This window comes from Ornithodoros turicata, chromosome 1 (genome assembly GCF_037126465.1).
Source record: "Ornithodoros turicata isolate Travis chromosome 1, ASM3712646v1, whole genome shotgun sequence".
NCBI lineage: Eukaryota > Metazoa > Arthropoda > Arachnida > Ixodida > Argasidae > Ornithodoros > Ornithodoros turicata.
Window position 1 is genome coordinate 140,159,916 of NC_088201.1, and position 25,614 is coordinate 140,185,529.

The 25,614-nt window shown below is 44.5% G+C and overlaps 1 protein-coding gene across 1 annotated transcript in view; it reads right to left on the reverse strand.

Moving 5' to 3' along the window:
• Nucleotides 1-3,961: 3,961 nt before the first annotated feature.
• The window catches only part of LOC135369965 (uncharacterized), a 53,833-nt gene continuing 32,180 nt past the window's right edge, over nucleotides 3,962-25,614 (reverse strand). The window contains exon 3 of the mRNA XM_064603582.1: nucleotides 3,962-5,059. Coding sequence (XP_064459652.1) covers nucleotides 4,825-5,059 — 235 coding nt within the window. The 3' untranslated portion in view covers nucleotides 3,962-4,824. The remainder of the gene's footprint in view (nucleotides 5,060-25,614) is intronic.

A 25,614-nucleotide genomic window follows, 5' to 3' on the forward strand; every position in this document is an offset into this window, starting at 1 on the left:
GCCCGGTACTATCGTACCTCATACCGCCTTCGGACCGAAGTTCTCCCGACGCGCTGTGCTGCTTGGGTCAGTTGGACGAGCTGCTCAACTACGTGGAGCAGCACCTGATTCCTGTCAAGACCTTGCTCTTCGCTATTCACCATGGACCAGAAGAGTGTCCTATGGGAGCAGCTTGTAAACGCTGTCAGGTAAGCACAAAAAAGCAAAGCAGAGTGGCGGCCGGTGTAAGGTACCAGAGTGCAGAAAAGAGAGAGAGAGCGAGAAAGAAAACGGCGAAAATTCGTAACGGCGGCAAAGGAACAGGCTGACGTCCTCCCTAAGGAATCTGTAACGGACATCGATGAGCAAATTTTGTCGGTTTTATCAGGTTTGTTGACCGTGGTGCCGTTCACGGAACCGACGCGCCTGTACTCGGGCTGCCCAGAGGGCAATCATGATTGCACGATATCCATTATTATGTTTTTTAGAGACTCCTTTGTAAATATGTGTTCGAAAATGCCAAGGGTTTCAAAATTCACAAACTTTCGCTTGCCGCAGAGACACGCAGTAGCGAAATGGAATTAACAACTTTAACGATGTAGTTGACAGATTCGAACATTGTCGATAACCCTGTCGCAGGGTCTATGCCACATACTCTGACAGAAGCTCACCGTTGCGTTACATGTCTTATCAGGTGTTATAATGAGTAAAATTACCACGGGGAACCGATTTGCGCAAAGAAAACGTTAGAGTGACTTGGGTAATTTCGGAATTCAATTCAAGAAATTAAATTTCCATCAATTGAAATGAAATTAAAGTGGTACCAATATGTGGCAAATGTTCCTGGCGGAAAAAAAAATCCCATGACCGCATCTCTCTCCTTTGCCAACGTTATTTACTATGGATTTTTATCATGATTGGTGGACCACCCTGTATGGGAACATCCCGGTTGATTGCTTATGTCGCACGCATTCGCACGCAGGTATCTGCACGCAACGAAACGCTGTTGTGTGAACCATGCTTAATTCATACTCGCAACATGGGAATACGGGTTTGTCGGAGGGGGGCATGTATCAAAAGCTGTACAAAATTGTCTTAGCCGAAGGTTTGTCCACATATTTGCCAGCTGGCAACTCCCCCACCTCATAACCGAAAACATACACGCACAGAAAAACAAGTTGGACTTCTCACAAGAGGCATGACATGAAAGCCCGGAGGATGAGCTTCATTTTGATGAAGATAGGTTACTGAGGCCGGCTGATATCGAGCTACAGGCGCTTGGAAATGCCCCAGTGGCCCTTTGTGCCGCTTATCTAGCTTCATTCGTTATCTGGAGTGCGGAATGACGCAAGTGCAAGTCAGCCACTTAGCCCACGTGCACTATAGCCCACGCATATTGTACCTGCTTGGACTGCATAACATGCGTGGAAACGCGAACACTTAAGCGTAGGCGGAAGTCCACCTTCCACGCAAGATTTTCGCAACGATACAGGCACCTTTACTAGCTCAAGATACAGCATAATAAGTTTTATAATTTTTCAATCCAATACGATTTATTGCGAACCAGGCATAAGACAACAAAACTCGCCCACCAAAGTATAGCATAATAAATAAAAATAAAGTCCATCCAATAATAATAATAATAATCGTTGCCGTCATAAAATAATGATAATAATAACGACATCAACAACAACGATGCATAATAATAAATAACTATCTGCAATATCATCCGCAATAGCACGAATATGACATCTGCAAAACAAGTATAGATGAAAGCAGGGTATACAATTAACGGTCCCCTTGCTGACCCAACGAGGAGTAATGCGACAGCAATCGTTGAGCGGCTAAAAAAATCCGGATATAATTTTAAATTGTGCATAATGGTTTGCAGATGCGGGTCAAACAACAACAGCAGGATCAAATGCAGGGGCAGAACTACAATGAGTTATGATGTAATGCGACAGAGAATACCACTCCTTCGTTATGTACAGGGGTTTATGATACGTTGATGATTGGATTGGAGTTTTTATGGGGCGCAAGGAACTAGGGCTATAATGGGCCAAAACTGTAGTGATAAGTATGACTAGGTAAAAAGTAGAAGGATCATGTTAAAGTTGTAGATCCAAACTATATAAGAACATTACTGTTACAATTTACTAAGATAACCAATATTGCTAGAAAATTAAGTACCCTACTAAAGGCAATGCTGGCCTCACCACCAACCAGAAGGGCTGGATGAAGAGGTGAAAAAGTCTTGTAAAGCTCTCTAAAACGTGTTGTCGAGTTTGGGATACGTATAGTTACGGTTTGTGAGTGTTAAAGTGCATATTTAGAGATCCATTGATTTTAACGAGGACGAGTATTGCGCTGCTGAGACGAGACCATCGCACCATTCTTCGACGCCGCGTGAAAACTCCGCTTCCCGCCAATGGACGACTGCCATACCCCCCCCCCCCATCATGCTGAGAATAGTAGACCCAACGATCGCTTTCCGCATGCCACCACGAAACACCTCTCGTCAAGATTCTGCAATAATTCATCGAATGCGACACGATGTGGCTTTTACAGCTCAGTGGCGTTACCGCTTGAGGCAAGATGACTCTCCCAGATGCTGCCACTGCGGTGCTCTAAAGGATCTGGAGCACATTCTTCTTCACTGCCCACACTACCAACCTTTCCGAACCGCACTCTCAGGATCCCATAATCAGATGCACTCTCCCTCTCTCTCTCTCTCTCTCTCTCTCTCTCTCTCTCTCTCTCTTAAAATTGATTGGCCCCTGGCTAAATCCAGCCCGCCAATGCTCTGCCCTCAAAGCTGTTTCACCTTTTCGAACACCACATGACTTCGATACTTATTGTGAAGAGGCTCATTATTTCATTCCGCACATCACCACCAGCAACGGGGCACAGTATCGCCCCTGGCGATGAAACTCAACATTCATCACCTCAAAATAAATTTCTTGTTGTTGATTTAAATGATCTGAAGCGTTCGCGAAACATTTACCACGGGCATTATTCATTCTGTCAAATTATGTTAGCGGTACTTCTAGCCTACCGTGGAGTTTGAGGATATAAAGCGAAGCGAATCTTGGTACGTGTAAACGGAGTAGGGGAAGGGGAAGGGTAAGGACTTGCAAACCGTTCAAAAGTGGGTGTAACATGACATACTACGAGTGAACATAATTTAAAAATCAGATATAATTTTACAATTCATAATCATAAAATTAAATTACTACATATTTAAGAGGCCAACCGGCCTCACTCCGACAATAATAGAAAGCTGACTTATAGCAGTTGAGTTAGTTGGAATAGGACTTGCCCAGTTCGCCGTTAGGGCCTCTCACGACTGCGAATTTTTAGGAGCGAGTTAGCATCAGAATAGGTGGACGATATAGATCACTCCCAGCAATGGCCACTTGCGAGTCCCCGCATCATTAAACAACCCTGTGCCCACCGACAGGCAGCGCAAGTCGTCGCATTTCCACATAGAAACGATACGCTTTTCATTTAATCAATTTTAACTAATCAACTTCCAACCATACATGGAAATAATAGATATATACAGTATACATTCGATAATTTCTATTATCCTAATTCCACCATTATCAAACCCAGACAGATTGATGTACCACATGTTTTAAAATATGTTGATTGCGTCTTGCCCCCAACTGCTCTCTCCCGTGGTACAGTATGTGGAACATGATTACGCACACATACACATAGAAAATGGACATTCGATATATGACGCATTGAACTTTGACGATTGTCCTTTTTTTCCGTTTTGGTGTCTTTATTTGTTGCAATGCACTCACTTTGTTCTTTTTTGGTGTCTTTCTGGAGTAATTCGTGGCCTCTAGAATATTGTTATAGTGCACCATTCATGGTCCTGTTATTCGAAGTACCTGCTTGTTTCCTTGTCAATGTCGATATATATATTCAGCGTAATACTTACTACTTACTACTTACTAATACTCTCAAGTAATACTTAATTACTTGAGCATCGCTAAGTATGAGTAATATTGGCACAATATTTGGGTATTGGCTAAACGTATTTGCGTGTGTTAGCTTTGATAGGCTATCCCATGCAATATTGCTCACCGAATCTGCTTTTGAAAATATAGTCTGGCGATCATGTAGCGGTTGAGAGCATCTAAATCTTAGTGAGACGAGACTTTGGTGCAGAAGGCTGCACTTCTTCAGGTCTGAAGAAGTGAAAAACTACACTTCTTCAGGTCACTGTCAGGTAAGGTCAGGTTCACTTCTTCACTTCTTCAGACCTGAAGGAGTGCAGCCTTCTGCACGAAATTCTAGTCCGATTAAAATTTAGATCCTCTCAACCACATACGTTGAGACAATTCTCGACCGTCTTCTTTCTGCTGTGAATCTCTATCGCCGAATACTTGCATATTGCTCTTCTACATACTACGAGATCATGTAGCGCTGTGCGTGGTCGCCCAAAGATGTACGGACGGACATATAAACCCATATAAACGTAACACTCTGATGGCTCCTTAGTGTTGTTTTAACATAATAATGTGATGTGCCGGTTTGTTATTTGTAAGCGAGAGAAAAAATATCGTACATTAAGAAGTGCTGCGGAAAGTTTCTTCCCTAGCGTTATCATCAGCATTCAATATCACCATAATCAGATTGAAACTATTTGTGGCAATATGGTGTTCACACATCCAGGTTCAACGTGATCATTTTTGCTGAATAACTGAATGATAAAACTGAAAATTGACGATAATCATAAACAACAACAACAACAACTTTGTTTTAAGATGATGAATCATAAAAATAACAATAGATGCCTCAGAATCCAGGACGAGTTAGAGATCACTGGTCCTAAAATGTGGCAAGTTTGATGATCGACGTCATGGAGACCACAGTTGCCAGAGTCCATGGCAGATGTGTTGTGCGACCAGCACTTTTCTTGTTATTGCATTGAAAATGGCATTTCGATGTTCCAAACAGATCCTTCATGTTCTCCTTCTGGTCCTCCAAAAATAGATTAATATCATTTTCACATCCTTTTCCTTTCAGTAGATCCGACATGCAGCGTTTGTCAAGCTCCAACATGCTGGAAGAGACGTGATACATAATGCTTTTAGTCTACGAGAAGCATTGAAATGCAAGTACGAGCTGAATCCCGTATACAAATCAAAATCCTACCGAATTTATGTCATCGCAATGTACATGTCTCACACTGTATTCTCCCAAAATATTGTTTTCTGCATGTGACAAAAACAACAATGACATCAACGACAAATATATCGTGAGTATCAGGTGGGGTGATTCACAGCTGGAGAGCAGCACACTACCCCATTAGACGCGAAATATTACGTGTGGGATATGAGAATGAAGTTAATGTTATGTACAAGCATAACATTAGACGACTAGCTGTTTGCAGACAATATACGTCACAGCGCCAGACATCGCGACCTGTCGTTGGCAAACCAAAGCCACGTGCTTTGGCAGCCGCCGATCACATTGTTTTGATGGTTGTTTACGATGATGCATGCTATTACGCGAAGAAGATACGAAAGAAAACTTGACGTGCGAGGCAAATACTACTCTGGCCTCATCTCACGAAATACGAAAACCACGAAGTTATACGACGACTACTCCAACGTGCGCTCGTTTTGCCAGTGATACACTCTTTCGCAATCACGTGATATTTTGTGCCGCGGCGGGCGGTGTATTGGGCTGTCCTGCACTGGCTGCGCGCTACTCCGCTCAAAAGGAAGACCGAGAAAAAAAGACACTCCAAAGAAACGCCAATGGTCATTGAGATACAGAATACGACTGTACATATACGGAACACGATAATTTTATTTCGATGACCCTTCCGCATCACATGCAGATACCGGTTTGCTACAGCGTCTGGAGCAAACCGGTATGTGTTTGTGATGCAGAAGGATCATCTAAATAAAATTATCTAGTGTTTAAAAATGTGATACCGCGGGGTGCCCAATCACCCAACTCGTCTGTCAACGTTGCTCCTCAAAGGTTCATTTCCGCCTCGTCGCCCAGGTGGTTGCAGTCTTCCAACACGGGTGGAGAAGAGAGGTGGGAGACAGACGTCAGAGCTCCAGACGACGTCACCTACTCTTGAAGAATCCGAAACTATCAAGTGTTGAGGGTTCTTTCGAAAATTTCCGTAAGCAAGCGCGTAGTGTATACAGACGACATTTGTATTGTTTTAACTGTATTTTTGTGTTAGGCTAACTTGTACTACGAAATAAAATGAACACCGTCTAGTCCTCATTAGGACCTTAACCCTCTCTCGGCTGACTGCACAGCCTTGGACTGGGCCGTATAGAATAAGCAGCTCAGTGCGCTGTTCAGGAGAGATGGAAGCGTTTCTTAGATATAAGCTTCTTGGGCTTTCCTTTCTTTTTCTTTTCCGGCCTGTTCCGGATTGTTGAAAAACAAACAAACAATAGTGTTTAAACTGGAAATGTGTCTGGTTGGACTGGAAATCGCACTGCAAATACTGGATGTCATGTTGTGAATACTGGAAATCACGTCATACTGGGGGGGGGGGGGGGGATATATATTTATTCAAAGGAAAGGTCTGCCAGACCAAGGTCGGCATGCTGTTCCATTTAAAAAAAACGAAAAATAAATTAAAAAAAAAGAAAAAAGAGGAAAAAGGTGAGACTCCATTTAAAAAAAACGAAAACAAGAAAAAAAAGATTGAAGAGCAAAATAAACAATAAAGCAAAACAAAAACAAAGAGAAAGAAAGAAGAGAAAAAGAAAAACAAAAACAACAATAAAAAAGAAATAACTGGTCACTGAATGTACGTATACTGGAGTTTCACCAGGTACACTGGAACCACTGTACACTGGTCACTGGCAGTACTGGAATAACAATGGTATAACTGGAAGTCGCACTGGGTAAAGTGTAAACCAGTGTACACTGGTTACTGGTCTAACGAAGCCAGAGGTAGGTTGATTACTTTAGTTTTCAGGGCATTATGTTTGCCCATAACCTTCGAAAAGTAATTCCTTACGTTACTTATTATTCTTCCATGCTTTGTAATGCATTAGTAAATAAATCATTACGTTTGTACAGTAATACTCTAGCCGTGATCACATTTTCCTACTTTCTCACGGTTTGTCCATGTGTTCGAATGTGCTTTCTAGAAAGGACCAACGGGTCCTCTATTTTGGTGCATATTCTTGGTGGAAGCAAATTCTCCGTGAAATCGCAATCTATGAATGATTTGGTCTGGTCATTGACAGCAGTCTCCACGAAAAACCTTCCAGTGAGTAGCGGATCAGCCAAAACCAAGTAATGATTAATGCAATTACACATTATCCGTAAAATATGTGATGGCATTTCAATGCAACCGCTAAAAAGTATAATGACATTATATTACACATGATATGCTCTTCGGAAAATGTAGTGAGTAGTCATCATTGATTATGACGATGATGGATAGAAGAAAATGGGGAGGGGGGTCACGACTAAATCGGACTGCCTACCCCATTACACCTAATAGATATCATTACTTGCCGAAATGTAACGCATTGCCGGTAATGCGTTACCTCAGACATGCGGTGACATGATTCATCAATGCTGTGAAACATAACGTTTGAGCATGCTCATATGATTCAGTGTGTGATATGAAACTATAGCTTCACCTATTTTGTATTTAGGAAAACCAAGTGCCAATGTTGGGCAGCATGTAATACTCACTCAGAAAAGAGCGTTGTACTCGCAGTGTGGCACATCAATGCGGAGCCACATTACGTGCATGAGCTTTATGAGCTATTGTATGGACAGGTTTTGCTACTATACGTCTACATGTTTTCATAGGCCATACAGTGCAGTTTTGGTGATATTTTGGGGACATGCTGACGCCATACTTGCATGCATTTCGTAATCTTTCGTTATTCGCGTCTTGCGACGGTGATCTGTCTGCCGTATATCCCGGAAACGAGCACTCTGCAACCGTCCATTGTTTCGATTTCACATCATGTGTAATAATAGTTCGGGGCTTTAAGTCGCGAGACTTCACACCTTTGCGTCTGGCAACCCTGTATGAAGAATGAAAGAACAAAGGGAGCAAAGCATACTCGCGTATACCACCGTGGTTCGAACTTTCAACGGCATTTTTTCGTTGTGATCTCTTCTCCCAGGTGTCAAATAGATATCGCTGCGTTTAATCGGTAACGTTTTGCTCCGTGTCCTGCGCGATATTCGTTGCAGTATTCCCTATTTTCTGATGATGTAAAAGCTGTTGTGCCGGCTGTGCGCTAGTAGACGCGGGAGAAGCATACAGACTCCCACAATGTGCCCTGGATGATGAAATAGTGCTCGGAAAACGAAAAAACGAAAACGACGATGAAGAGCACTATGAAGCGTATATACTGGACGCTGCCGGTATCTATTATTTATTTGTTTCGTGATATGTATGCGCGTTGAAGTGACACTATGTGTGCCATTTTCCTAAGGTGTTTACCGCCCATCGGTGTTTACATCGCGTTTGTGCATTTTAATTCGTGGGCTGCTTTTCTCTCGCTGCAGACACTAAGAGAGAAGTTATCATGAAATTGAAAAGCAAAAAGCTGGCAATACGACATATCTTCCAATGCAATGAAGAGTACCGCCAAGCAAAGAACAAAAAATGCATATATTTTTTGTTGTACGCCCGCGCAGGGTTCATTTCATTTAGTTCATTTTGTGCTTAAATGTGATGTGTGTGTGTGTGTGTGTGTGTGTGCGTGCGTGCGTGCGTGCGTGCGTGCGTGTGTGTGTGTGTGTGCGTGCGTGCGTGCGTGCGTGCGTGCGTGCGTGCGTGCGTGCGTGCGTGCGTGCGCGTGAACAAGCATCTGAAAGTCGTTTGCTGCACAGACAGTACCTAACAGAGGCAGGCATGGAGATATCAACTGAGAAAACAGCAGCCTTGGCTTTTACTTGGAAGCTCTCAGTGGAAGTATCAGCTCTTCCTTGGCAATACGCCTCTTAGACAAGTATCACATCATAGATTCCTGGGTGTCATCCTAGACTCCAACTCGTCCTGGAAGAAACGTATCGATCACCTGGACACAAAGGCACACCGGTGGATTTCCGTCATTCGTCCTTTGCTGGGTCTAAGTGGGGCATGAATGATATGTCTCTTCTAGCCATCCGCGAAGCTCTAGTCCGAGGGACTCTGCTATATAGCCTACTTGTCTTGCACGGAACAATGACTGCGGTGCATTCTAGCACGGAGCTTAAGGGTGTGTCTCGGCGTCCCGAAAGCTGCGGAAAAGGATGATGATAGCAGAAATCCGCGAAATACCCACTGAAGTCTCACTGCAGAGGGAGACCATTAGCCATTACTTGCGCCTCAGAGCTCACCACCGCCGCGATCCACTAACAGCAAAAGTTTAGAGCCGGAAGCAAAGTAATGCATACAACTATTTCATAGAAGTGGAAGCTAAGGTTCCCCCGTTTTCTGCAAAATCAGCGGTGTTCACGACGCCTCCGTGGTCGCTTCCATTGCCATCGATCTCACTGCCAATTCCTGGTCTTAACGTCAAAAGAAACCAATTGCCTACATCAGTTCTCAAACAGCTAGCAGCGGATATGATGCATAGTCGATATACTGACCACACTGCAGTTTTCACTGACGGATCCTGTAGTCATGAAGTTCATCGTCGGCGTTTGTTATCCTAACGGACGATATGTCGCATGGATACTGTCTCTCACACCGTACATCATCAACGTCGGCTGAGCTATAAGCTATCCTGTCGTTTTTGCGTAAGACATCGTGTGACGCTCCGCGGACCTGGGTCGTTTACTCAGATTCAAAGGCTGCTCTCCAATGCAGAACCAACATGGAGATATGTGGATTGCTCGCCCCAGCCGTCGCTGATATACCCCATCAAGTTCAGCGTCTAAGCGACCAAGGTCATCATTTATCCCTGCAATGAGTCCGGGGTCATTGTGGTTTGAGCGGAAACGAAGAGGCCGACAGAGCGGCAACGGCTGCCCAACAGTATCGGAGGGTTATACCAAGAGTGCTGTCAAGAGGAGACAGGAGAGCACTTCTGATTGAGCTCATTCAGCAACTAGCTCGTCAGCAATGGAGTCCGGACATCACTGATAGGTTTCGCATGTATTCGGTGGATCCAACTGTGTCTTTCTCAGTTCCAGACAGTTTACCACGCTATTTTACGTCCCTCCTGCACAGGCTCTGTCTCAATGTAGACTTCACTCCCCAATTCAAGTACCGAATCGGAAAGTGTGACAGCCGCCTATGCTCCAAATGTGGCGTCGTAGCGAACATTGAGCACGTCCTAACAGAATGTGAGCTCTACGAAATGGAAAGGCGGCAACTCTGTGCTCAGTTGAGTACTGCTAGCCGACAGACATTCAACCTGGCTGCAATTCTTGGCCCATGTCAGAGCCACGTGCAACACTGTCGATGCCTTCTGATGTTCTCGGAGTTCCTCTTGTCTACCAGTTTGCTCCAGACGCTGTAGAGTCATACTCTGTAGCTCAATGACGGTTGGTTCATGTGTTTCTTTTTTCTATTCACCTTCCTTTTTGCGGCGTAGTGCAGTCAGTGGAGGACAGCTCAATTGTTGTACTTGCACATAACTTTAAATTCATTATCATATCTCGCATCTAATGTTTAATTGGGTAGTGTACTGCACTCCAGTAGTGAATACCCCCAGGTCATAGTCACGATTTATTTGTTGTTGTTGTTGACCAGACAGTCCTCATTTTCAGTTAAGTCATCAAGGGTTACAGATGGAGTGCAGCTACACATCTAGTTACGGATATTATGTTGCACTGTAGGGCAAACAGATGTGTATGAGTACCTTCTGTGGGTGTGTTTCTATGAACAGGCGCTTAACATTATCACTGCCGGACCAAATTTTCAGTACATTAATTCGTTGTAGCAGTGCATTTATTACTGAATGTTAGTCAAACATTGTTACCCAAGCAGCACACAATATTGGACCCATATTGGCTGGTCATTGGCGATACGGGTCCAATATGGGACCCGTTTCGCCAAGATTTTCCCCATATTGGCTGAAAATGGGCAATATGGGCCCCATATTGCCCAGTTTCAGCCAATATGGGGAAAATCCTGGCAATATGGGCCCCATATTGCCCACTTTGAGCCAATATTGGGAAAATCTTGGGAATATGGGCCCCATATTGCACGCGTACACCCCATATTGACTGAACAGGGTACGTAGCCGTGTTGCACAAATGCCCAAGCAGCACGGCAAGATTGAACGTTGAAGCGTGTGAAATACCCTATTCACTACATCGTTACATTCAACAACTTCCCGCAGATGATACACATTGTTCGAAACAGTCAACGTACTTGGCATTCCCAACGTAAAGTTCGCTAGAGTTCGACACCTCAACATTCCACGTCTTGAAAGTCGCCGCCATCTTCCTTCGCGATGCCAATGCCAATCGGTCGAGCCGACTGTGAGCAAGCGAGTTGTTTGAGCGTAATCACGCGTCCTACAACTAATGCGCATGCGCGACAGCCCGAACGGACGTTTCATAGGGCTAAAATGTCGCTGGGTGCTGTAACGGTAACGAAATTGCGGCAGGTCAAGTAAAAAACACAATGTTTGATAAGAAGGGATGGCTATTCTGTAAAGTTAGGTGATTTCAAGTTGCTGCAAGCAGTGTAAATTGCTCTGGCGTGTGTCCGTCACCGCCACGAAAGTGTTTCGCTGCTTTGTATTCTTGGAGCGGGTGTGGAAATTATTAGTCCACGGAATATTGCGATCCCAATGAAGGCTTCTGAGGGATCTTAGGTATTGGCAGTTCTGTGGGACTGCTTGTGATCTTCAGCGCGGGCGTGGCACCTGTTCTTCGGTTTTTTTTTGTGTGTTTGGGCAATGCCGTGTTTCTTTCCTTTTTTTCGTTCTTTTTTTTTTTTCAGTGATGTGAACGTGAATCAATTAGATCCGCAGAAATAAAAAAGCAAAAATCATACAAAAGTAGTGAATATTATACAGCATAATGCTTTATTATTACACGGGCTCCCCGTAGGTGTTATCACAGAAATATTGGCAATATTGGCGCAAAATGGGCTGCCAATATGGGCAGCCCATATTGGTCCAATATGGAGCCTGGTTGCACTCCCCATATTGGTCCAATATTGGCAGCCCATATTGGGCCAATATTGGCAATCTTGGCAACCCATATGGGTCCAATATTGGACCAATATTGGCGTGCTGCTTGGGTATTAGGTATATTATGAGGGCCGTATTAAGGACAAAGGCAGCCACTTCATCTCTGCATTTTTCGTGCCCTTATTTACACTTGAACGTTTCGAAACGCACGGTGGCAGTGTCTCTCGGTCGAGCTTCAGTTTTTGAAGGTGAAAAAAGCACAGACGAGGTACAAGCCCAGCAAACCATGAATGCCCCAAGGATCTCCGAAAATGGTCACGGACGTCCATCCCGTCCGGGATGTCACAGAGATACCACGGGATATTTCTTTTCGGTCGTTCAAGGTGCCCTGACCAGGTTGTCCCAGGTATGTCTCAGGCATATCCCACATCTAACGTAGTTCTGCTCTTACAGAACGAACAACATACACGCTTCGAACTTCCCCGCTGTTCCACATATGATCATTGCAATTATATACGTGTCAATATGTGCTGTGACACAGTCACAACACATTAATTCCGGTTTTTGGAACGGAGGTGAACACATATATGATCACCGGCTTCACGGACGCACTTCGCTTGCTTTCTCCTTGCTAAAAATAACAGTTTCAGTCAACTCCTTATCGTGATGAGTTCCGTGCACCGTTTCCTGTAACAACAATTTTAAAAAGCACGATGGTAAGCAGTTTCGTATTGACGGACGTTAAAATCAAACTGGGAGCCACTGCCATCGCTATCACCGTACCGTCTGATCTGAGCCATCCAAGCCAAGTCGAGTAGTGACGGGGAAACCAGTTCACTTTGGTGATCTCGTTCGTACAGTTCAGTTTGGTTCACTGAACGGTTCAAAAGATTCGTTCTTTCGTTCATCTTTCCGTGACGTCATAACATCATGTGACCTATCTCAACGGCGAACCGGCATCTACTTATGTGCAGGGTTGTAGGCAGTAACTGAGTAAGAGTTATGTTTTGTGGTCGAGTGTGTTCCATGATGTGTTCGTACAACTCATTACAGCGTTAAATCTGACAGTCACCTGCCGGCCATATTGGTCATATGTTGCGATAAGCGAATGCATGTTTATGGGACCGTCTTTCGCTGTCATGAAGAAAATAAACAATTCATTCTGCCGCACTGTAATTCTCTCGTAGTTTACATTTTCTTCAGTCCACTTTCTGCTTACTTCCGCCTCTCGGCAGGGCTTTCTTTGGTCACACAAATTCACTTTCATAGTTACTTTTTGGTCCCCTTCATAGTAGGTCCATTCTTTTCGCCTGCACCTCGGCCTTGAACTAATTCAAGCAATGCAACCCTCTCACATTATTTTCGCCATGGACCTCTCATGTATTTAAGAACTGGTGATGGACCGGTGCAGCACTTTTCTTTCGAAAAGAATGAACTTACTCTACGGGAAACAGCGAGACTCACTGCGACCTGTTAGTAAGAATCGAAAGCCACCCACGATCGAGCTTACTTCCCGCTCGAGGTAGTGTTTCCGCCGTTCCCGGCGGTCGACTGAATCGACACTCAACTATTCCGGTGCGGGCGCCATCTGTCGGCATTCCTCTGAAGCTTGAATATGAAAGGCCACGAGCTCAATTGGCCACACTGAGAGCTTACCAGTTTGTGATTGGCCAAGCCCCACGATCTGGGATGAATCGTAGAGCAGTGAAGGCGAGTCGCAAAGCCGGGTATCGAAGAACGATAGAGAACTCAACTGAATCGAAGGAATAGGAGAACGAGGAGAACCGTTCACTCGCGAGCTGAATCGAAGAGCAACGGAATCGTTTGCTCTCAAACGGCGCACTGGTTCTTCGGTTCTCCGCGACTCGCTGCGTACAGTTGCGTTGTTCTTACTGGTCTCCCTTGGAATCTTAGCGTTGGGTCACTACGGCGCGTGGATATCGAGCTTTGTGGCGGACGTCGTATGGGTGGAAGTATTCAGAATCAAAAATGTGTTTTCTGATTTTTTGTTTATGATCGGCTCGCTCCACGTATCGCTGGTGGTGATCTACACTCGATAATTCCAAGTTATTTGTCAGGTATACCGGAAAAGGCCCTTTCTGGCTTGTATGTGAGATAGCGGACATGTTTTTGATCTACGTATTTAGTAATGATCAGTACTTAGAAATCTTAAGTCCCCTGGTGCCTGCCTACTTCGAATTTGGCGCCTCAGTGGCTACGGTAGAGGCTCCGCATAGAAAACTAGTAATGATCAGGGTCACATGACCCACTGACGTCATTGATTCGCGAACGAATCTTTCGAACGAATCCCTAATGTTCACTGATTTGAACGAACATATCAGATTCGGGCCACGCGCGCTGAGCTTCGCCTGGCTAACTACTGCGCATGCGTTCAACACTGCTTTACAGCGGCGAACATAGATGGCGACACGCGCACCATCGACTGGAGGAGAGTGGAGGGAGAAACGAGAAACTGTGAAGCGAACGGCAGCGAAACCTGACAAAATTGGGACGTCTAAGCGAACTGGTGAACGAGTACGATCGACGATAGTGAATGAGTTCATTCAGTTTGTGCCCGGGATTCGTTCATTCCGAACTGTTCATTCGCGAACTGGTGGGTCAAGCTGCCGTAAAATCAGCGTCAAACAGCGGAGGCTGCCATCTTGTGGAACGCAGTTGCCAGACCCAAAAACCCGAAGTGCGCCAGTTACGGCGGCACAAAACGCCGCTGTTGTCTCTTTGTCATATTTGCTTAAACAAACGAATTTTTTGAAAAATGATGCAGTAAACAGCTAAAAGTTAGTAATAACCAACCCATATTACCTTCGACATTCTTAGCGATTGTTGTAACGCTCGCATTGTAACGCATGCACAAGCTAGAATGATAGTTTCGGTTTCGTGGTTGCGGGTTTTGGCGTGCTACATATCTTTCATATGCAGGCACATCTGGAACTACATGTTGAGCCAAAGTCTGTCTGAAATGTTTTTGATATATTTGCAAAGGAGGGGGAGGATGGAACGACCAACACTCCGAATTACAATACTGCTAAGGGTAAAACCTAATTGATAAATGCAGACGTCCAAAGATCACGAAATGTGACCACACCTCGATAGCATAATCCTGATGTGAAGCCTCCATGGACCAGAGGAGAAGGCATAGCAAAAAAAGAAAAACAAGACGTCTACCAAAATGTTACATATCAATGACTTGATGCTTCCTCTTTTCCTCTATCGTGATTACTCAAGCAGCTCAGTTCTAAGGTACAGCAGTGACGAACTCTCACCCTCTTCCTGCACCAAAACGAGTAGCCTACACTAAGCGTATATTGGTATGATGGTTGACAACAGTGGGAACAGCATCTTCTGCTTATGGAAAGCAGGCTCGATATAGCTTATCCCTGCGGATTGGAGAAAATCTTCTTCACTGTGATGAGCATACATACAGGCAAAGCGCATATGTTGCTTTGCAACCACTTGTCATCTGTGCATTTTAGATTTTCGCATAGAGACAACGCTTTGGAAGTGCACAAGTGAGATATTTTACTGAAGGCACAGTGCGCATGATTTCAAAGTTCCTCGGAACGACGTGCCATTCAGACACAGGTAACGATCACGGTACATGACAGAGCTCATGCCAGATATGTTGTACATGTCCATACATAAACAAATTTTACTTCAAAGCAATAAGTAGTTACGTCCAGCACAGTAATGCCACTATGTATGCACACATTTTGTGTAGCAGTGTTCCACACAATGGCAGTGTTCCACATTTCACTTCTATCAAGTAGGAAGCATTTGTGTGGAAAAAGCAACAAGCATATGGGTGGGTGAATATGAATTTTGCAGATATTAGTAACGTGTAACACAAACCATTTATTTATCTTTTAGAGCTGCACAGATTTCTTAATTGTATGCATGCCTCAACTCATGTGAAAGCGAAGCAAACAAATTTTGTTAAGAAATCTATTATCACTGATCAACAACAAAGTAAACTTCATTTGTGCATATGCTTTGTGAACGTAATCACTGTTTCACATCTTACGTCTAATATAGTTAAAAACGATAAACCCCCTGTGCAGGAAAAGACGAGGACGGAACACAAAAAAGAACTGCCAATGCCTGCAAATGAACTGCCAACCAAAGAATTTTTATTTTGTGAAACGAAGCCTTAAATACATAAGAGACTTCCTCTCCCCCTTTATTCCCTCTTATGTTGGACTTCCTGTTTACATCACAAAGATAATCCAAATAAATACAGGGGTTACTGACACAGTTACTACATTCTTTTTTGATCTCATGCGCCTCTCGAAAGAGAAGGCTACTTTGTTTTTTACACATGAACAAAATTTCTGTTTTTTGGAATTCTGCCTGACATCCCACACATAATGTAAAAACCCCCGAGACTAGGGAACACGAAGGGACAGACACAAACACGATGTCTTTTCACACAAGTCACACACGTCAAACACAAAGTCACGTTTGTGTCTGTCACTTCGTGTTCCCTAGTCTTGGGGTTTTTACATTATGCATCATCTTCACCAGCTCGCTTGCTTCCTAGCCATTTTTTCATTGTCATATCCACATGTCGATAAGTGGTCCCCCACTGCACCATATCTATTAGAGGTATTAGTTGAATGTTCTTTTAAACGAGTGTTCATGCGCCTTTCAATTACAAACAACTGAAAAAAAAAAACCAGTGCTTTATCAACCAGCCAAAACACTCGCTCTGTTTATGCACCTTGATGATTCCCCGATATATACGTTATCACACTTTCGTGGTATAGAGTAAACTATATGAATACGGCATTCTGCAACTTCCTTTCCGTGATCACCAACCAGGCCAAGTTTTAACCATTTTTCATGTTATATCTAGTCAATCAGGCTTTCTGTTAATTCATGTGCATCACTAACCAATCCTTTTTCATGTTACGTCAATATGCTTGCATATGTTGAGAACTGAAAGGTATATGCCACGTCTGAATATGAATGTCATCAGACTGGACGGTGAGAAAGGTCAGCTAACACACACAGTCCTACAGCCCCTTTCTTTGAGTCTGGAAGGGGATGACATGAACGATACGGTAGCAAAAAGAGGTGCATGAAAGCGGTTCCACTTCCAAACCAGACTTTTAAGAGAAAAGTTACATGGTGGTTGAAATTGATTCATGGAGTACTTGCGAGGGATTCGAAGTGGTTATGCAACTTGCCTTATCAAATATAACCGATTACCAAATATATATTTGCGAATAAATCCCGTCTACCATTATCATACACTGTGTGTTATTATTCCACAACTCAGTCGCAAAAATATTTGTAGTTACGAATAGCGTTTGAAACAATTTCCATTGGCAAACCTTCGCAACATAGCTTTCAGGGTCGTATCTGAAGAAAATTGTTTCACAAAGCACTTGTGACAGAAAACATTCTTCACTTGCGAAAGCGAAAACGAAGCTGCCTACTTCATGTACTGCCGTTCATTGGCAATCACAAAACATAATCTGCGCACTAACGAAGAAGTGTTTTAGCCAACATACGCAGGACGACGCGCATGAATGTACAAATGTAGTCACTTCTTTGCGCAATGTCGTCGTAGAGAGATGCGTCGTAGGGTTTCGCTGGGCACATTCTTCTACATCACCCAAAGCTGCCTCAGCTGGCTGGCGAGCATCACAATATTTAACGAACATCACAGTCCACAGACGCAACTGCACAGAACTCACAGGATCGTAAGTCCGCAGTGATTGGAAATACCGTGAACACATCCACACACCCATTGAGGAGCGACGGCAGCCATAACTCACGCTCTATTGGATACGGATTGAAGTGGCTATTTTGAGAAATAGCATGCTCGGTGCACTATGTTTGCAGATAATTTCTACTTCAGTACAAATCTAGGTGGCAGATTTTGCGATGTTGGCAACAACCGTCCCACAAGATGGCGATCCCCGTTGTTTTACGCGGGGAATGGGCCGAAATACATGGCAAGATGGCGACTTTGACCCACCTGTTCGCGAACGACACATCACTAAAGTCGAGACATTGCTTTGTTGTGGATGGCGGCTACGCTTGTGTTGTCGAAGTGCGCTTCTTGAGTGAAGCAGTTTCTATTTCTGTATAAAAAAAAACTGCGTTGGAAGCTATATTGTCTGTCGATGTAAATACGCAGGGCTCCAGGATTAATGCATTCTCTCTGCGTCTATCCGTTTGTTCTCTGCGTGATGAAAATGTACTCCATCATGATACACAAGTACGCTTAACTTCGGACGCTGCATTACGACAACTCCAACCATGCCGAAGTATCGTCAAAAATATGTGAATCAAAAAGCTTCTTCGCGAACTCACGATGCTATGAGAATATTGGACGGGGAAACGGGAACCCTGCTGCTGGAATCACAACTCTCTGTTCCTGGTGATCCACAACGAGCACCTGGTCTAGGGAATAATGTACCGCCGAACGCTGTTGACAGAGGTAACGTTGACACGAACAGTTGTAGTGAGGTGGATGATGAGTTACTTGTGCAGCATACTGTGGTTTCCAGGAGCCACCTGGGCGTTGATGGGGCAAGTGGGGTAGCTCCTGAGAGCAACTAAGACACTTGTGTGCACAGCCGTTCTGATGATGACGAAAACACGCATCTTCACGATCTCAGCGATGATTTGAGGGCCTGAGCTATCAGCGAAACCAATACGCAATGTGCATTGACGTCACCATTGAAGGTTCTTCGGACACATCGCTGCCACGCAGATTTGCCTAAGGATGCCCGAACTCTCATGCGAACGCCTCGAAATCCAAGTCAAGAGATATATGACATGGCGCCTGGAGAATATTGCCATTTTGGACTGATTTCTTCTCTCAGAGATGCGCTCCGTCAAAGAACCGATTTACCGACGCATGTTCAGCTTTCGTTCAATATTGACGGCCTTCCTTTGTCGAAGAGCTCAAAGTTGGACATGTGGCCAATTCAGTGCCTGGTAAACGGCGAAAAGTCCACACCGTTCCTTGTTGAGGCTTATTGCGGGCGCTCAAATCCGTCTTCACAGAACGATTTTCTGAAGCGGTTTGTCGATGAAATGTGTGAGCTTCTTCGTGAAGGCATAATAGTTGACAACACAGTTGTTCCCGTAACCTTTCATTCACTTATATGTGATGCACCTGCTCGTGCCTATGTCCTTTGCACAGAAGGACACATGGGTTATTCTGGCTGCCCGAGGTGCACTGATGAAGGCGGTTACGAAATGAACCGAATGTGCTTCTTCACGAGACCAGCATTTTTGAGAACTGACGACAGCTTTCGTAGGCAGTTAGACCCAGACCATCACCGCACAGTAAACTTTTTTACACTTTTTTGGTGTAAATGGCTTGTCCCATGGCGCACACCTTTTTGGTGTTGCCTTTACACTCAAATGATGGGTGTTTTCTGATGCACCCTTTAGTTAAGTGTATTCCTAATGAAACACTGTTATAATGGGTGTTTAAAAACAAAAACACCCTTAAAATGGGAGTATTCTATTGAAAACACCTTTTATGATGGAATTATTTGCTAGCAAATATTCCCTCGCAAATAGTGTAATAGGAGCTTCCGCGGCAGCGAACCGACACCACTGGCCGAGACATCAGTTCGACGTTCTTGCTTCTATGGCAAGCAGCACCGCGAACGCGGTAGACTTCCAGCCGTGGTTTCACCATAGAACCTCAACCGGAGTGCAATGCGTTGCAGGCACGCCTCGTTAGCTTGTTAACACTGTGGGACCAACGTGAGTGCAGAGGAATAAAGAGACCTGGGGCACCCTCAGTAGCCTATATTGGCGTGTCGGATGTATCATATACTGAAAGAAAAATTTTTGGGGCACGTTGGTTACATGTGGTAGGGCGGGAAACGTTTGTAACGGTGGCGGGAATGTGTTTTTGCAATTAACACCCACGCTTGCAACGAGTCAAAGGTATAAGCTAAATTTCTAACATCCCCCCCTGTCAAATACTGTGTTTTTAACTCAGGTTATCGTCTATAATGTGATTACTTGCTGAGCGGAGCTGTGAAACCAGCATAATTTTTCTCTCACGAAATAAAACACCATTTTTAACACCATACTCCCAATTCAAATGGGTGTAAAAAAGGTGCATTCGACGGAAAACACCTTTTTCAACACCCCACTTTACACCCATAATGATCCACATTGGATAAGACGTGGTGTATGTCGATATTACACCTTTAGTAATGCACTTTTTGCACTCTTTGTGGAATAGAAAAGGGTGTTTTTATAAGAATACACCTTGTTTGAGCAAATAAAGGTGTAAAATGATTTACTGTGCGGGGTACCTCTATATTAACTGAGTTGCCCATAGACATTGTAAAGACAGTACCTCCCGACTATATGCACCTTGTCTGTTTGGGTGTCACAAGGAAATTGCTTCTGCTGTGGACTAGTGGACAGGCCCATTATCTGTTGGCCTGGGTTCCAGTGAAAGGGCAATGATATCAGAAAGAAACATTGCCTTGGCAAGTCATGTGCCCTCAGACTTCGCAAGAAAGCCAAGAGGTCTTGATGACCTCGATAGGTGGAAAGTCACCGAATTTAGGCTTTTTCTGTTGTACACTGGCCCCGCTGTCTTAAAATCAATGCTTGCCAAGCCACTGTACCTGAACTTTCTCACACTGCACTGTGTCATTTCTATTTTGGCCTGTGAATCCCTGTGCCGCACTAAATCTGGCTATGCCGGCTCAGTGCTGGGGCATTTTGTAAGGATATTTGCAGATCTGTATGGTAAGCAGTTTGTTTCTTACAATGTGCACTGTCTCCTACATCTTGCAGATGACGTAAAAGAGTATGGCCCACTAGATTCTTTCAGTGCTTTCCCGTTTGAAAATAGCATGCAGGCACTGAAACGACTACTGAAAAAACCAGGGACAACATTGAGTCAGCTATACAACCGCATGAAGGAAATACAGCTTCATGAACTTGAGCGGATGCCGAGCACTCTCAACAGAACAGAGTTCAGAGGACTTCATAATCGTGGTCCATTGCTACAGTTTTGTTCGCCACCACAATACAATGCTGTAGATCTTCCGAAGTTTGTGCTTAAATGCACTGTAGCTGACAGCTGCTGCTTAATAGGTGACTAGGTAGTCCAGATTAACAACTTTGCAGTGCTAAAGTCATCTGGAAAGCCTTGTGTAATTGGCAGTGAGCTTATATCGAGACGTGATTTCTATGATAAGCCTTTGGGGTCATCACTTCATGGTATCGTAATCGCATCCAATCCCTCAGAGCTCAGAGCATGGCCATTAGAAAGTGTTCGCAAAGTGGTAGAACTGCCTCATACAGACGGAAGCATTGTCATGCCTTTGGTGCATTTATGACCAGTGACAGCTTTGTGCATTCTCCATGTAGCCTCATCACTTGCCGTCCCATTATCAGCTTCATCGGCTAGCTTCATCCTATCATCATTGACTTGTCCTGTCCCCCAAAATCTGTACAAATGTGAAGGACTACTTTACAGACGCAATATACCCTCGTTGAGCTCATCGAAACTAAGGAAATTGAGGTCGTTCCGTGCTCTTGGGTCCGCGGGAGCAAATGTCTCTGGCCGAACCGACCGTCAAGTAAGGCGGCGCAAATGGCGAAGAAGGGGTGTCCTCCTGGAACAGACTGCACGGAATACACTGTGCGCGTGAAAGACATCTTTGGTAAGTGTGGTACGTAAAAGTGCTGCAAGTCTGATAAATGTTATTATGTTGTTGTGTTTCAGTCTCATACCACGCTGCGAGGTTGAAGCTTCCACTGTTCAAGATGACATCCGACGTCAAATCAGATGTTCCAGCAAAACGAAGGAGAATTGCTAAAGTGATCGAAAGCGAAGATGATGACTTCCCGCCTGTGCCACCAACCTTTCTTCATACTAATCAAGGTTCTGACAAGCAGTTGTGTCTCAAGTATAACTGTTATATCTTACAGACCCCGCAAGAAGGCATGCTCAGCATGCATCATGTACGTTCCTCTGCGTAATTTACATATAGCATTGCTTAAAAATATCTAAATGTATTCTTGCAGCAGCAACTCGTGCATCAAATGACACGGAAGGTATGCGTACAAATCAGAATGAGCATGTGCATGTGTCATGCATGTGAACAACACAGTTCAACAACAACAGACCAAGTTCAGTGTTCTAAGTGAACTTCGTCAAGTGTTATCGAGGAATTTTTCGTAATATTGCAGAACAATCTTCCTTTCGGTCACAAGCGTCTGACGCCTCCAGTGACACGGGTAAGAAAAATTGACAGGGCGAAAATTAGTGTCATAACATCTCCTAATGTAAGCAACTGCTAAACAGGAATGCCAGCCTCCTGTTCTGGGTCCTTCGCAGCTCCATCGCCACTTAGTGCTGCAGATACTGACGACATATCTAATTGTAGGTATTCTGCAGCATACCAACTAAACAATTTCCAATTGCATGCTTAGATAAGACAATAATCGTGTTCTTTGTGTCTCAGTGCGAAGGTTAGCTTTATGTCAGTTTCTGCTTCATGAACTATTTGTCGGCATTGCTTCCTTCCAGGTGATTGAACTAGCACGACTTGGTGGAAGCTCCAGCAAAATGGCTGTCAAGCGTATGCTACACCACTTGCTCACGAACAACTTGGGAATGCTCTACAGCTGGCTTGGAAACAAGGGAAAAGAAAGATTCAAGGACCTTAAGAATGTCAACATTATGTTGCGTGAGTACCCAGGGAAAAATCATCTAACATCACACGCGTCATGGATGCTACTGCACTGTAAGCACTTGCTGCGGCCTGTGGACGACAAAGACATGCCTTTGGTGCCGCCCGCTACTGTGCCCTGCAACCAGTTCTTCCCGCACCGTCCTAACGTGAGGCCACGAACATCTCTCCGCTGGGACATTCCATCATTGCCTGTCAGGACACCTGTAAAGGAACACCACCTCTCCTACATTTGGTGGCCATGTTTGTCGTAATTTGGCCCAGTACCATCCCAAATTTCCCAAGGCCACCAACGAATACCCCCGGAGGCCATGTTGAAGGTATGGTGCCTAGTTCCCCCCGAGGACTCGCTAGGCGGTGATGTTTGGGTCACCAAGTGTACAGGGGGTGGTGTTCCTCTACATGAGTAACTGACTGGCGATGACGGAATGTTCCAGCAGGCAGATGTTCGTGGCCTCACGCTAGGAGACTGCCGGTAGAATTGGCTGCCCGGCGCAGTGGCGTGCGGCAGTAGAGGCACGTCCTCGTCGGCAACGAGCCGCCATACACTGCTCCTGTGCTTTGCTGAGTCAGGGGTTTAGATTTATCGAGATAGAAAGAAGCAGGACACAGATCACGGATAAAATGAAATATACACGGAGCCAAATTCAACTGCTTTTGGAACAGCAGTCGGGAATGGACCTTAATATGGATGGTTTGAATCAGTCTCGATCTCTTTGAAACTGCACTTTCTGTGACAGCACCTATAAAAGAGAAAATTGTGCACGGATTCCGTCTATCTAAACCAAAGACATTCTTTGTCACATAGGTGCAGTCAGACAAATCAAACGGCTGGAAAAAACCACAGAGTTCGATGTGGAGACGGAGGTGAAATCCTGGCTTCGTCATGCAAAAGACCGCCAGAGTCGGCTGCAAAAAGTGTGATGTAAGTAGAAGTCAGTTCAGTTACCCTGCCGAGGATAAATGTATTCACTTCATAGGTTACAGGGGGTGGTAAGAGTGGAAGGGAGCTAGGGATGGAGCCCTGGGGGGTCAGCTACGGGGGCCAGTCGATGTTTGCACTTATCTTTTTCTCTTCGTGCAAGAGGGCTTTCTTCTGTTGTAGTCAGTAAACCTATTTGCTTGAGGGGGGAGGGGGATTTGGAATTGGAAAGGTGGCCGTGGACATGGGAATTTCAGTCTGCCTTGGGGGTTCCCTGTTGGCAATATTTCTTCAGACCCCTGAAAGCTGGCTAACGGATGATCATCTGAACCACTGAACCAGCACGCTCGGATGGTGTAGTGTCAGCGCAAGATAACAGGCTGGTAGCGCTCGCCAGCACTGTTGTACATACTAGATTTTTGCTGCATGCTTTAAATTCCGTATCTGTGATAATTATGACTGCGGGATGAACTACTTCTCATGCTTTTTTTTATAAATGTGAAGAAAGTGTTCACGAAACTAAAGAAGAGTGCGGTATGAAGGAAATTGTACAGGCTGCTACCCTCATTAACAGTCTGCCATATTCACAACCTGGCTTTGCTTTTGAAGTTTAGGTGGAAAGCTGTCTGCAAGAGTGTCTTTTGTGTTGGTTGCGGGAATGAAATCTGTTCCACCTAGCCATTGCCTTCCACCTGTGATCTGAAATGTTTTAGGCAATGTTGTGGCATGTTGTGTGTACTTGACGTATTCTCTATGATCAATATCAGCTGTCGTTCTTTTCAGCTTCGTGGTCCCTTCGTAGTTGAGAAACAGTCCCAGGTAAAGCCGTGCTGTATTGGAACGTCACTTCCCACCTGTTACATTGCCTTGGGAAGCATTGCACTTGGTGCCATCAGTTTTACCACTCGTGGAAACCATTCGAAGTCACAAGATGAGAGGAGGACTCTGATGTCATGGATGGGTGCCATCCTTCCAGTTTCATCGCATCTAATGCTACTACCGGTGCCTTCATTTACCGAGTGTGCTGTTCTCGCCACTGCCATAGGATTTGTAGTTTATATGGCTTTGCCTTGATAAGCTCCCAACCGATGTGTGACTGTTGAAATAGTGCAGCGTCAGTCAATCGTCACTTTTGGGTGGACATTCAATCTGTTATATGGTGAGAGTTCAGGCTGACTGATTTCAGCAATTACGGTATTACAGTGGACAAATAACTCACTTTTTTATATTTTGTAGTTATATGGGCTCAGTTTCATATGCCGTTTTGTACTGTATTTTCCACATATACTTGAAGTGACATATACAGGGTGTCCCAGCTAAATGTGACCATATTTTTTAAAATATATCTATCACTTTTTCCGAGATGAAATCAGTTGCGATATAGCATATGCTGAAAGGCACTCCCCTATCAGGGCATTAGCAGACTCCTAAAGCAATGTCTTAATTAACTTCCAATAATTAACTTTTTAATTATAAAAACTACGAAGCTGTTCCAATGAGAACATCTGATATCTTCGGTCACCAGGTACCAAAGCAGTTTTCAGAACAACAATTCGTTCGATAGATCGTCCGCAAAAAATTCGTGAAGGAACACCATTTTTTCGTTACTTTGTTCATTGCGCATCTTCGAAAAAACGGCTTTCTTTCACCGCCAGTGTGAGAGAGTGAAAGAGCACAGTGCCGCTACATGCGTCGAAGATTAGCTTTAACTTGCGGAAACAACACAAAAACAAATCCTACACGTGTCCCTATCGCAACCCCCCTAATCTTGGGCTGCATTTTCTGTTTTCTTTTAATCTTTCTCCAGGACACAAGTGGCCATAGTGTGCTCTTTCAACCTCTCGTAGTGGGGGCAAAGGAAAGACGCGTCTCTAGAGATGCGCAATGA